The 14,459-nt window shown below is 35.5% G+C and overlaps 1 protein-coding gene across 1 annotated transcript; it reads left to right on the top strand.

Annotated features, from left to right (window-relative positions):
• Positions 1-125: 125 nt before the first annotated feature.
• LOC107089665 (leukemia inhibitory factor receptor-like) lies at positions 126-13,157 on the top strand. Its single transcript, XM_015382571.1, has 16 exons — positions 126-302; positions 384-529; positions 3,685-3,832; positions 4,171-4,443; positions 4,701-4,830; positions 6,090-6,238; positions 7,329-7,453; positions 7,539-7,692; positions 7,838-7,923; positions 8,038-8,239; positions 8,495-8,674; positions 8,755-8,859; positions 9,141-9,263; positions 9,398-9,479; positions 9,565-9,649; positions 11,975-13,157. The coding sequence occupies exons 1-16, from the start codon at positions 215-217 to the stop codon at positions 12,356-12,358; spliced, it is 2,460 nt and encodes an 819-aa protein (XP_015238057.1). The 5' UTR covers positions 126-214; the 3' UTR covers positions 12,359-13,157.
• The last annotated feature ends 1,302 nt before the right edge of the window (positions 13,158-14,459 follow it).

The following is a 14,459-nucleotide window of genomic DNA, read 5'->3' as shown; positions in this document are numbered from 1 at the left end:
AATATACGTCTCCAAATACTGTGTATATAAAACTATTGTGGCAAACATCTACTTTAGAGTCTTTCACCTTATTTGAGTATCCGTCTGATAGTTACACACCTCTAATATTTCCTGTGCTGTATTACACAATAACCCATGACTCACTGCTGGCAACCTTGACTCAAGTTTCCCCGCAAGTGTTTGCAGTCGCTGAAGACTCAAAACACTGAAGAGGATGAGGAACACCAGGGTGTTCTGCACCCACCTGCTTGGCTTATGTCTTATATTGTACGATGCTCGGTCTGAGGGCTGTGGTGGCTATGGTAAGTTGGCTTTATGGATTTTCTTATTAAAACATCTGTCTTGTAGCTTTTTCAAGAGTTGTATGTGTAATGTTGGGTCAGGTTCTCCACCACCTCCACCAAACATCAGTCATTCTAGTGACAAGCAGAGCCTGGAGCTCAGCTGGCTGAGGATCCAAGGAACCTCAGAGAGGGATGTTTATGAGATCCAGATCAGCCGCACAGAAAATCACCTTATTATTGACAAAGTGAGTAATTGGGTTGCATTAAATGTATATACACTTTTATTGATCTTCTTTAAGTAACAGTTAAACAGACTTCCTTTCTGACATCTAAAACTGCTTGTTGTGGTAAAACCCTTTCAGTAAAGCATTTCTCTGAGAGGAGCGTGCTGCTGCTCTCAGTACACGTTTTCAGATGAAGCAGATGAATTGTAGTTCATACATAAACAACAACAAAAAAAGTACTCATTTAGCTTAATTTTCTTACCTCTGTTTTTACTGTATTATGCTGTACTGGTTTGATTCCCAGCTTAAATAAGTTACATAGAACAAAGAAAATCTAGATCATCTTTTATTCCAATGGAGAAAAACAATACATACCACACCATAGATATTTATATATAAAGCATTTTAAAATAAGACCGGTCAAAGGACGCGCCATTCCCGAAACACCTCTTGACACTGCTTAATGCCATCTACTTTAGACTTCACATGTAAATCAGATGGGCTGATGCCCAGAACGCTCTGGTGTGAGCGCACCAGTTTCAGAGGTTCAAAGCGAATAAGCCCCTCTCTAGATTGCAATGAAAGAACAGAGTAGCTCAATAACTGGACTGCTGAGGATCCTGAGCGTATGAGGGGGTACCAACCATTAAGAGAACAGGGAATATGAGAACTTTAAAAAGGATCCAATAAAGCACAGGGGTGGTCAGATTCTTTTTTTCAAGTTAAAAGTCATGCTAAGTCATTTTGCAAAACCTGCAGGCAACTGATGCATCATTAACCACAAAATAGAGAGAGTTAAAGTAATACAGGCAAGATATAACAAAAGCAGTTTTAAAAAGCTGGTACTCAAAGGTAAACCCTGGATTTCCACTTTAAGACCTACATCAATCTTTAATCACAGAGATCCGAGATGTATGATGGAGATGTGCTACCAAAAACCATCACCTCTTTTATTTGCTCCTCCAAATATAGAAATATTATAAGCCATTTGTGACTTAAAAACAAGGTAAGACAATCAAAAACTTTTCCAGGGAAAAATAACAGAAATTGCAGTAGTCCAGCCAAGAGGTAGAAAGCATGCATCGCAATTTTAAGCCCACTGTAAGAGTAGGTATTGTAAAATTCTAGTAAAATTAAAATAACTTAAAGGACTAACAAAAGTGTTGCATCCTGCAAACAAGTGTTTTCCCAACAACATCATCTCTGTCTTGTTTGAATTCAAATGTTAAAAGTTCCACTCCAATTTAAATTTCTCTACAGTGACATTAAAGTACAGATGCTGTACCGCTGAATGGCTTCCATGTCAATGGGAGGTAAATTTTCTGATCTACTGATTTAGAAATACTAAAAAGGTTTGTTTGAATAAAAACAAATGCAAACTTGGTCAAACTCACAAAGCTGATCTACAAAGCAGGTATAAATCAAATTCTGTGCCTAATGTGAGCAAAACAGTGTGAGCTTCATGAATATGCAAGACATATGCTGATGACATAAAACGGAAATCTTATAGGAGGTGAAAATGCGACTGTAATTCCTTAAAGCAGTTTTTGCTGCAGTTTATATTTAGCATGTTGGAAGTCCGGTGCAAACTTACATAGAAAGTGAACGAGAGAAAGGAAGTGAACCTGTGCCAATGTGAACATTACTGGACTCATAAGTGGAAGAGAAAAAAAAATCAGTTGGACTATTGCATCAGGAAGAAAACAATTATTACACAATCAAACCCAAAAACCATGACTAATTTAAATATTTTAAGTTGGTTCTTTTAAATTAATGATTGATATGTAATGTTTTAACTTCAATTATTTTAATCTCTTTATGTTTTTCCATGTTTTGAAGCACTTTGAGAGATGCCCAATTATAAAGTAGGCTATTGATAATCATTATTACAATTCATATTATTAATGGCATTATCACCTTTGGGTCTGTGGCTTAGAACTTCATCTTCCTTTTACAGCCATCATCCCCTCCAAACTGGCAGCACAAAATACAATTTTCCATATTAAACAGGGCAATAGGTCAAGAGTTTTGCACGTTATCCATTGCTAATACTATCTTTGGAGATTACCAACAGTATGCACTCTAAATCTGCATATTATTTTATTATTGTTATTATTATTATCGGCATAGGCAATTTAGCAGTTCTTATTTGGGATCTTCCAACAGTAGACTTAGAGAGATTTATTTTGTCATTTTGTGTACACGAGTGTATACAACGAGAAATTTCGTTTAAAACAGCTCTAGACAATTTCGTTTTTTTTGAAGTGCAGCCTTGAAAACAAGGAGCTGTTCTTGGCCGCTGCTTTGGAGCGCCACCATGGCAACGTATACAGTGAACCCTTTATGTTCTAAAACTGGCCCCAAAGGAAGCATATACAATGTAAAATTTGTGGGACCAAACATGCAGGCTTGGGCAACCTAATAATTAAATAAAGGATCCTGAGAGGAGTAAAACTAACCAAACTGAACAGACAGAAACCAATGAAAAACTGTGCCTGCAATTCCATTTTATTTTAAAACAGTAGACTATCGAAGTCTGTTTTTGAAAGCAGATCATAAAAAACGATCTACTCTTCTGGGTTCAGAAAAAAGTTTCTGTTTTTTTTTTTTTTAAGCAGAGGGCTTTGGGGTATACTCAGGATTTCTCACTCTCCATATTCGGTAGCTTCTCTTGATTCCACCAGGCTCATCTGAACACGGCATCTTCACCTAAACCTTTCTTTAAATTATGCGCTAGCTTTAGATGAGGTTTAAATTGACAATTAATGTACATTTAGCTTATTTTACTTTAGTTTAGTTTCATTTTGTTTAGTTATCATTGGGATTTTGTGTAATAGAACAACCACAGCAGAACATCATTTTGAAGTGGAAAACTGAAACTCTCACTGTATCTCATCCATATATATTCATGTTGCCTTTAAGATTCCTGTTATTGGTAAGTACGTCATTCCTTTTGTTTAATTCAGTCTCAGAAGATTCAAGTAGCACAGCTGTCATGATTCATAAAGCTACTGTATGTCAGTGATTCTTTAGTAATAATGTACAGTGATGCTGTGATCATTTCCTTTTGAACAGCTCTAGTACAGGGATATTTTACTAAATAGTAGTTACAGTGTTACACAATAGTTTTGTTGATACTGTGTTGTTGAACTCAGTCATAATTTGTTCTAACACAGATGAGCAAAGCTGCAGCGGACTCAGCTCAGTACAACTTGATGTGGTTTTCTGATTTGCCTCTGGAGTGTGTTGATCACTCAGTCAGGATGCGACTTTTTTGTAATCAAACTTTCCATAGTCCTTGGAGCACCTGGATAACCCACCATGGTGAGTCTTTATTACTAAGATCTGAGGGATCTTAATAAACTATGTATTTTCTTTTTTTAGTAATTGACAGATTCTTTTATTTTTAAAAGCTAGTGAGTGTTTTGACACCAAAAGTGAGTCCTATACTTTAATGTCTCCTAGTTCTTTGCTATAATGTCTCATACACTTCTGTCATTCTACATGTATAATGCACTTTTCCCCAATCTCTGATCATCAAAATACTACATAGGAAAGCTTTAACTTTGCTAATATCTAGTCTGGGGATAAAGTTTAGCAACACATGTGTTTGATAAAGCACAGATCCTTTTTTTTCAGATCCATGTCTTTCTGTGTTCTAGGAATTAAAGCAACGGATAAGTCCCAGATTTTTCCTTCCGGAAAGATACTGAAGGAAGGAAGCAATGCCACGTTCTGCTGTATTCCCAGAGTGAATGCAAACATAGCAAAAATCTCCTTCGAAAGAAAATCGTTCGATCTTCTCAACAACACATATGGGGTTAAAGCTATTTTAGTAACTAATCTGACAATTCCAGACAGACTATTCAAATTTCTGGTACTGGTCTGCAGTGAATCAACAGGAAACACTGTCGATACATTTAACTACATCAGCTGTAAGTTTATAGCATTAATCTATCTACACATGATCTATACCTTCTTAGGTACATCTAGTTCATCATAACTGTGCACACATATAGTACTTAGACCTAAAAGTAAATTAATAGCTAACAATTTGTTGCATTTATGGACCCTGGTGGGAAGCCACCATCATATTAATGCCGTTCCTAACACCCTGATGTGTAACATTTTTTTAGATATTAATAAAGACATTCATGACAGACATTTTTTGCTCCGTTTTTGTTTCCCACAGTTCCTCCTCAAAAGCCCAGAAACCTGAGCTGTACAACTTCAGACATGAAAAGCATCAATTGCACCTGGGACCTTGACAGGAAACGGGATAAATATGATCGCAACAAGCAAAATATAACACTCCATATTGAGTAAGCAAAACCAACAGCCATGCATTTATAAACAAATGTGGTTATAGCTGTATTTTAAGGCTTTTATCTTTTTAAACAATTTATTCATTTTATTTACAAATAAATTCGGATATGATGTTTGTAGTTTTAAAAACTTCCAAAGTTTTATCGATTAGATTTGAAACTAAACCTTAGCTTTTAAGGAAACAGGTTTTCTTTCAAATCTTTTAGAAGTGGTTGTCATCATCAGTTCTCAAGAATATCTAAAGATCTATGAAGATTTTCTTTGGACTATAGATTCCTTTAATCTTATTTTGTTATTTTATTTTATTTACAGGAATTTGTTGTTTTTACTTGAGAAATAAAAAAAAATGGGTATGGAGGACAAAGAAGTGTCAGGTTTAAGTGACTAAAAAAAAATCTAAATAGGAGTATAAATCATCATCTTTATCAAAATAAAAGAAAAAACTACATGTTTAGATGATCATATAATATTTACTTATATCATCATGTCTGTCACAATATGATAAAATATTGATGAAATTCAATTAGCTTGTCTATGATCTGAGGGGATATTGTATGCCTCAGGCATCAAACATTTAAAAGCAGCATTATTTTTATCTAATATTAAAAGATAGATTAGATCAGCTGTTCACATTCTGGATTGGAACAGCTGAACATCNCATCCATCCATCCATCCATCCATCCATCCATCCATCCATCCATCCATCCATCCATCCATCCATCATTGCACTATGGGAGGAAGCCATGTATGAATGGGAAGAACTTACAACATTTTAAGCAGAAAAACCATTGGTCAGGAATGAAACCCAAGACCATCTTGCAGCAAGGAGACGGTGCTACATACTGAGCCACCTTGAAGTCCAAGGTTGATGATGTGGATCAATTATTTTGGATTTTTTTTCATCTTTATAATCAAATTGTTAATCATGTAAATATCTATATTAAAATGTATTGACATATTGCTGCATAACAAGCTCTATCCAGAAAATATACATATATATATTTTCTTAGAAAAAAAAAAATTGAAAGAAGTTTTGTACAAGAGTAATAAAAATGGTTAGTCTGGTTAAGTGAAGATGAAGGTCTGGCTTTTTTTTTAGATAATGTATGTGCATAGCTCAAGGCTTGTGCTCAACACATCTTAATTCTGATTCATATTTTTTTAGATACTAAACTTGATATGAGATTTCAATTCATGCCTCATAAACATTGTTTGGATATTTCAGTCTTTGCATTTATCTTGCTTCAAAATGCAGGAGCACAGACCATCCTCCCATCAGCTGTCAGCCACAGTCTTGTGTTTTCCAAGCAGATCAACAGCAGCAGGAATACAAAATCAGAGTGGAGATAAAGGACAAGCTGGGTGAGGAGAATGCAACCTACAGCTTCAACATTGCTGAAAGAGGTGATGCATAATTTTAACATTAAACCAACAGGCTGTTTTATGTTGCTCATAGTTTATGCAATTTGTATATATATTTTGACGTCGTTGACAAATAAATTTTTCTTTTTTTGCAATTGTATAATTTCAACCTGACAAATTTTGCAAAAATCTAAATGTAATTTCGTGTAAGACAAAGTATAAGGTTAATTGCAGTACCAGCTCCTGAAGTGAGAATCACAGCTCAGCAGAAAAGCTCTGAAGATGAATGCAGAAAAGGCTTAACCCTTTATCTAGGAGAAAGACAGAGTTAACCACTGAAAGACAGAACCAAGTGGGTCATCTATTGCATGTCTGCTTCTAGCTTACAGCCTAAAACATAATGGAACAATGAGGTCTCTAATGTATCAGGAAGATTGTTTATTTAGGGATTTGTATATGAGAAGAAGAATTAAAATTTGATTATCTCCCTACTCAGTTTTTATCAGAACTCTGGCCACAGCAGTTTGAATCGGCTAAAGCCTTCTTACTTCAATATGTGGACTTTCTGATAGTAAAGAATTAAAATTAAAATTCAATATTCCAGGGGTAAAAAACAAACAAACTGTTTTTCTTTCTATGCAGACAAGAAGAACAAATGGTTTGGTCCCATTGCCACATCTCTTACGACCTTAAACAGTTCCTTTGAAATTTGCCTAATTGACACTATTCTTTTATTTCACACTTTGTAAGTTGAGAGTCTCAAGTAGCCTTCAATTATCAATCCATGCCTCCCTGTTTACCTGGGGTTTGTATTGCCAAACAGATGGGACATTTCTTCTGAGCTGCTTATAAAAATGGGAAAGGCAAGAGAACAGGCTATTGAAGTAGCATTGAGGTGTGGTAATCTTCATACGTTATTTAGTGGCGTAATGCTTCCTTGAATGTGGCTGTATGAACAGTCTGACCAACAATGACAAGTTTAAAAGAGCCACCATGGCTGTAACAAGCAAAGGCAGGGAGGGTGAGGGCCAAATGTTATGATTCCACAAGCAGGAGAGAGGTTAAAATTAATTTATGTTGCTTTCTTGATTGTCACTGATGCTTAAGATGGTTGCTTTTGGTATACATGCAGTGTCACCTGCCTTGACGTGGGAGAAGGTGATTGCTGGAGTGACCAATGTCAGCCTGTCCTTAAATGTATCTGTACTGAAGAACATGACTTGTCAGGTTTGGCTAGATACAGAAAACACAAAGGAGGTAATTTCCATCTTGTTTAACTTCTGTGTAGATTTCAATTTTACTGCAGATTAACTAATCTTTGATTTATTTTTTTACGTTTCAGTCTTTGCAAAGAATAACCATTGTGAATGAAAAGGGTCTTTGCAATGTCCTATTGGATGGCCTGCATTTCAACACAAGTTACTCTGCTAGGGTGCGCTGTTCTGTCAATGGCATTTTCTGGGGTGAATGGACTCCCACCACAAAATTCACAACAAGTAAGCTTTATTACAGAGTTTTTTACTTGTCTATCTGGCTAGATTAAACTACAAGTAGCCTATTAATCTAGAATGCATTTTTTTCTATTTTTCTTTTTTAACTATGTCTCACTTTTATTTTCCTTGAACTAACAATGCTTCTTAGACCCATTAGTAACCTTGGACCTATGGAGGAAAATACAGTCCAACCGTAGTTCAGACACTCGTAACGTTACTCTCCTTTGGAAACCTGTAAGTTTAAATAGTCTTTTTTTGTGTGTGAATTAAGTAAAAGTTTTAAAAATAACAAAAAGAAAAAAAATTCCTCTTCTGAACATGTTTCAACTTTAAGCAATCTATCCCCAGCATGTTTTTAGCAAAGAGATCAAAAGTTACAAAATCAAGTGGTCACGTGGAGGTCAACCTCAGACAGAGGAGAAGGATGGAGGAGAAAGCCAGGCAGACATCCTCATTGGTCCTGAATTGAGTAACATAACTGTCCAGGCTGTTCCTAAATTTGGGTCCTCTATTCCTGCTCACATCACTATTCCACCAAAAGATGAGTCTGGTAAGGTTTTTCATTATTTTACTGAATTTTACTTCAACCACAGCTAAAGGGGATTTTCAAATAAATGATCCACCAGGTTGTTGTTGATGTTTGCATGTGTTATAGCATCGATACGTTATCAGGAGCTAAAATATGAAATGATTTTTTATGCACTCTACTGTATATCCAGTTGATAATTCTGGTCACAGCACAATGTACTGCACTAAGCAGCTCAGATATTTAAATGGTGAATGACTGATGTTTGTGTCCATTCAGAAATCCCTCAGTTAAAGAAGCACCTGAACAATATCTCAGCTGCTGGTTTGCATCTGTGGTGGGAAAAGCAGATCTCTGTCACCTGTGGTTACACTGTTGTGTGGTGCAGAAGAACTGCAGCCAGCAATTTAGATTGGATCAAAGTACCAAAAGAAAACAACACTTTGTTTATACCTACAGGCAGGTTTTTCTATTAATAGTATTTCATTTGCTTTTCTCTTAACTTGGTCATTTATTTTAATTTCTATATGTTATTTTAGAAGGAAATTTCAAACGGGGTCACAGGTATTCATTCAATATTTATGGATGCTCAGAAAATGGTGACAAGCTACTAGAGATACAGACTGGATACATGCAAGGGAATGGTGAGTTTTTACTAAAGGAGGGGGTTTTTAAGGGTCAGTTTTTATTTTTGTCAATTTAATAATAGAATATCTAATTAATAAGAAGAGCAAAGGGGGCTTAAAGTTACAGAGGGCAAAATTGTCCTCATAATTTTATTTTAGAATAATTGCAATGTAATTTCAGTATTATTTCATTCTAACTACATATATGTATTTGCGTATATACGCATATATATACTGTATATACAAATATATATATTTACTTATTGACCAGAGATAAACCAAATTTTGTTTCTACCTAGACCCCCGGCAGAAGTCTGTAACTATAGATGGTCTGCAGCCGCACCAGGACTATGTCTGCTGTGCGTGTGAAGTGACTAAAGTTGGGCGTGGATTACCTGACACCTGGATGACTGAAACCAATAGTGAGCCTTATTCGATCCACTGTCCTAAAAATATCGCAACAATCTTACCATAAGAGCACTTGATGAATACGATTCAAAATTTTATTTAAAAGGTTCTTAAACTAGACTGAGCCTTCTCTGCTTCTCCCTTGTAGATGACCTCCTCTTGGTGCAGATTTTGATCCCCATCATACTATTTCTCACCTGCATCATTATTCTGTGGGCACACAGAAAAAAGTGAGCATAGGATTATTTGGATTTACCCCAGAATGTTTTGCACTCTTATAATTCAGAAAATATGTTTTTTGTGTTTTTCAACCAGGCTGTGGAAAGAGTTAAAGAAGATACTTGTTTATCCTGCTGGTATGAACATCAAAGATCTACAGTTTGAGAGTTTCCTGTTTGAGGTATGATTAAACATCTAACTAAGATATAAGTCTTTTATCAGGAGGAAATGATCTATTCTGCATATAAAACAAAAACAAAACAAAAAAAAACCCAAATGGAATATAGGAGGTTGAAAAACAGCAACAAATTGTTCTATCAAGCTGTTTAAAAAAATGTAGATTTCAAATCCACAGTTCTGGTCAGAATTTGGCTCTCACATTTGATTGGCATTGATCTCCAATTAAGATTGGGCTTTTAATTTGAAAAAATATTTGGTAGAACTTTACGATGTCCAAGGTTGCCAAAGTAGTTATTTGAATCAGCTTTTAATTATAGTCCACAAACTCTACATTAAAATTAAATCAGAGCTTAAGAAATGTTTTATTCTAGCCACCGTCATCCATTGCAAAATAAATGTTATCCGTTCTGTAACATTGTTCTGCTGGGAGCCCCAATTGGAGGAAAATTCAACGATCTTTCTATTGGTGTGCGTTGTTAAGTTGCTTCATACTCTTCACACTTGACAGTTGATACAGGTTGTGTTGCATTTGAAACATTTGTTGTGGATAAATAATCCAGCCCTGGCCCGATAAACAGTGTGTTTTTGGATGTTTAATTAATTTAAGGCATTAAAACATACGATTGTGCTTCAAAGTGTACAAACCCTCCCATTAAAGAAAATTATAAATTCACATTAGTAATTCAAATAACACAAAACTAAAAATAGTAATAACAAGTACAAATGTACTCAATGATAATTTATTAATATAAGATATTGATTTCAAATTTTGACTGCAGGGTGGTGCACTGGATAGCGCTGTTACCCTGCAGAAAGAAGGTTTGATTCCCGGCCTGGGGTCTTTCTGCATGGAGTTTGCATGTTCTCCCTGTGCATGTGTGGGTTCTCTCCGGGTACTCTGGTTTATTCCCACAGTCCAAAACCATGACTGTTAGGTTAATTAGATTCTCTACATTGTCCTTAGGTGTTAATGTGTGTGTGAATTGTGATGTGTCTCTGTGTTGCCCTGTGACAGACAGCAACCTGTCCAGGGTGTACCCTGCCTCTCGTCCGTGGACTGCAGGGGATAGGCATTCGGCCCACCATGAAACTGACACGGACTAAGCGAGAGAAAATGAATGAATGGATGGATGGATTTTTAATTTTTCATAAAGATAAAAATTCTAAAAAGCAAACTTTCCAAAAAAAATGAAAGTACCTTGCTCATAAACAGGGTACTAACATGCCTGTTAACAGGTGGAGAGGTCTGATTGAACATTTCCTGAACATTAAAGAAAACACCTGATTTACAGTAGGTGATTGCCTCAAAGTGATGTTCAACAAAAAATTAGTTCAGTAGCTCCATCAGGCTTGTATACTTGTGTTGATGGGGGAAACAAATGTCTAAGTCTTATTTAACAAGAAGTTGAGGTCTGGTGTTCTTCATTCAAGCCAGCATCTATTAATCCTTGAAAGGAAGAAAGTCTTTACTAATGTTCCTTTTCTGGTCACACAGGATTTCACTAACTACTTAAAGCCTGCAAAAAGCTGTGAATGTTTTTCACATGCAGGTAATCAAAAACAGGTTACAGACAGTGGAATGAAACAGTAAAATGTTGAATAAACCTTTAGAGAAAGGAGTCTGAACTGTGATGGAAAAAAATCTTCTCTTCCATAATGTTCTATTCTGTTTAAAACAACCCCTTTCACCCAGAAACTGTGTAGCCTTGCAGGCCAAAAACACCCTTGGGTGAATACTTATAGAAAATAAGTAAATGAAAATCAGCACATAAAATGAAATATTATGTGGGGAAAATAGATTTTCCTATTTTTTCTGTCTTTCATGGAAGGGTATGTAAATTTTCAAGCACAACTGTTTCTAGCTATTAAAAATTGTGTTTCAAAAGGAAAAAGAAAAACTCGCTATAATTTCTCTCTGACATCTACGGGTAAGTGGAAAATCCCCCAACCCACAAATTTGAATATCAGAAGATCTTTTAACCTTTTGTGATGTCATAAAGAAGCTATTACGGCATGATCATGAAAAACAAGAGTTCTGTCTTTGCATCATCCCAGTGTCTGACTTGAACCCTTGAGAATGTTTGGACTAAAAATGTTTGACCTTTTGAACGAATCACTTAATCTATGCTTTAAGAAAATTAGTCATCAGGTCTCATTCCATACCTACGGTAATTCTGGCACTGAAGCAAATATTTTGTATTTTTGTGCTTATGTGTTATATGATAGATACAATGAATGAAAAAAAATAGAAATGTTCATTTCATATTTGTGTAAAGAAAATGTTGCTTTCCATAACTTATTTATATATTTACCCCTCTTTACTCAGACTGATAAAAAGTTACACTCTGAGAAAGTGGAGGAGCCCATCAGCAGTGACATTGAAGTCCTGAACATCACATCTTTGAGGCATGAGCACACAACCCTGAGGAATCCCAAACAGACAAGCACAATGTGCTCACTTACTTCTTATTCACCTGTTCCTCCTTCCTGTGTCCAACTCCAGACAGGCTACCGCCCTCAGTGTACCGCCTGGCTCTGTGAGAGACCAGAACCTCAGCAAATGATCTGTGTTTCAAACTACAGCTACTTAAATCCCATCACCGAGCCAAATGAAGTTGAGTTTACTAAAAATGAACCCAGCTTAGAGACTTCTGACAGCATTCAGGGACCATATGCAGTATATTGTTATACCTGTGATAGTCAGTTTTAACAAAACCTGACAAAAATATGAATTGATTTTGCTTTAAGAGAACGGCATCCTAAATTTAAAACATACTGGGGGTGTGTTTAACAAGTATCCACATGAAAGGAACTTAATTCATAACAAACATGGAGGGAACTAGATTTCCCGAATTTTATCGACATGTTTTAAAGTCGTTTCATTAAGTTCTTTTCATGTGGATACTTGTTAAACACACCCCCAGTATGAATGAGGTATTCCAGATGCAAGATGGAGATTAGCTGAAATGCTGTCAAAAAGTGGACTAAACTGTTTGGCAACTGAAACAAGTGTAATGCTGAAAGTTGATCTGAATCTCTGGTGTAACCATCTGGTTTTCAGTTCACACATAGTAGTGAAAAATTGACGTGTTTTATGTCCCATTTTTGTAATAGTCCAATACTAAATAATACATGATTACCTAATTTTCTTGGAAATACAAATCTTTGAAGTTTGTCATACATTTGGTTTTAGTTCATTAGAGAAATTACCAAGGCTTTGCTGTAAACAAGACCAAATTTTACGGTCGGGTAAAGTCTGCAGGGGGAGCAGGGTCTGCAAGGTCTGCTTTTGTTTTAAAGCTGAGTGTAACTGCTTTATAGAATTCCACCAGTAATCTAATGTTGCCTACTACGTGAGATATAATACAACCTTAATTAAGTAAAAAAAAGTGAATAAGTTAAGCTCAAAACATATTAGGCTATTTAGACTTGTTAAAGACTTAATTTCACAAGGTCCAAAAGGAATTAAAAAAGTTAATAAAGCTAAGTTAAAAGAAAACATGTTAAGTTCCTGCATCAGTATTAATGTTCTAATGTTGTAACAAAAAAAAAATTCTGTAAGTTTTGTTCACAAATTTCTTAAAGATGGATTCTTTGTATTTTTTTAAACTGTTTTAGAGCAAAGTGACTGTTTTTGGTAATCACATTAATCTTCATTTTTGCCATGAAAATAGTTTTTTTTTTTTTTATGTTACAAAGTAATATTATCTTGTTTTGTCCTCCAGTAACACTCCTGACTTGACCGTTTGCATTTCAAAGTATTTTTCTGAGTGTCCTATAAAGTGTTGAATGCCGCTGGAAAAGTCAACTTCCCAAATTCCTGCTAATCATAGTTGCTGATTTGTAATTCCTGTCAGTGACAAAGGAAATACATCCATTTCACTGTAAACAAGTGTGAGTTATTGTGAAAGTATAAAACAGTTGCTCATAAGCTACTGATGTGTTGAAACAAACCACTCAGTTTGATTATTGTGGTTAAAACAAGTCAAGAAGCTATTGCTCTTGTTGCTTTTAACATGAAGGGAATTTTGCGAGAGCAAGAGAGCTCCATTTATATGCGTTTTAATTGTAATATTATAATCATAATATTTTTGTGTACTTATATTGCTAATCACAAGTTTGCATTTACAAAGAACTTTAACCACAGAAGTTCAATCATGTGCAGAACAAATGAATTTGAGAAGTGTTTTGCTGCCCTCACTTAACCAAAACAATGTCAGTTAAACTAGAGTTACTATCGCTAGTGTTTTTGTTTTAAGTGGATCAAGGAGGTTGAACAAGTATCAGATGATAAATCTGTCAGTTGTGAATTTAACACATTTTCTATTGTGTATCTGCATGTGCAGTTCCCAGGAAGTTGGCTCTCCTGTTGTTGAAAAGGTTTCCCCTCCATGTTAGAGAGTAAAGGGAGATTAAGTTGAACGCTTTCTGCATTGCATTTTATTGTGCCCCATACTCAGTTTCTTACATGTTGATCTTCAGAGGGCTGCAGAAGGAGGAGCTTACCCAGCGCTTAAGTCATGTGAAAACCACTACTAGTTTCATGTAATGTCAGTGGTTTTCTTACCATGTGGCTGTTTTTCAAAATGATTTTATCTTATGTTCATCTGAGCTGATTCTTATCTTTCGAGTTGTTTATCATTTTGTACATGAGATTGAAACCTGTTACATTCCTGCCATTCTGTTTATTTTATGCTAAATGTATCTTTTGTAAATAAAAATCAGAACAGCAGAAACCAGTAAGTTAGAGCCCCAGGTCACTGAAGCACATTACAAGCTCAATAACAAGTTTGGACTATGTGGACACTATG

This window comes from Cyprinodon variegatus, unplaced genomic scaffold (genome assembly GCF_000732505.1).
Source record: "Cyprinodon variegatus isolate N-32 unplaced genomic scaffold, C_variegatus-1.0 Scaffold260, whole genome shotgun sequence".
NCBI lineage: Eukaryota > Metazoa > Chordata > Actinopteri > Cyprinodontiformes > Cyprinodontidae > Cyprinodon > Cyprinodon variegatus.
The sequence above is the reverse complement of the archived record's forward strand: the minus strand, read 5'-3'. Positions and strand labels throughout refer to the sequence as shown.

Excerpts from the sequence above, each read along its gene's own strand:
- LOC107089665 (XM_015382571.1), top strand. The coding sequence starts at position 215 with ATGAGGAACACCAGGGTGTTCTGCACCCACCTGCTTGGCTTATGTCTT. Across the intron at positions 4,444-4,700 it reads TACATTTAACTACATCAGCT|TTCCTCCTCAAAAGCCCAGA; the intron begins GTAAGTTTATAG and ends TGTTTCCCACAG. Across the intron at positions 4,831-6,089 it reads AATATAACACTCCATATTGA|GAGCACAGACCATCCTCCCA; the intron begins GTAAGCAAAACC and ends TTCAAAATGCAG.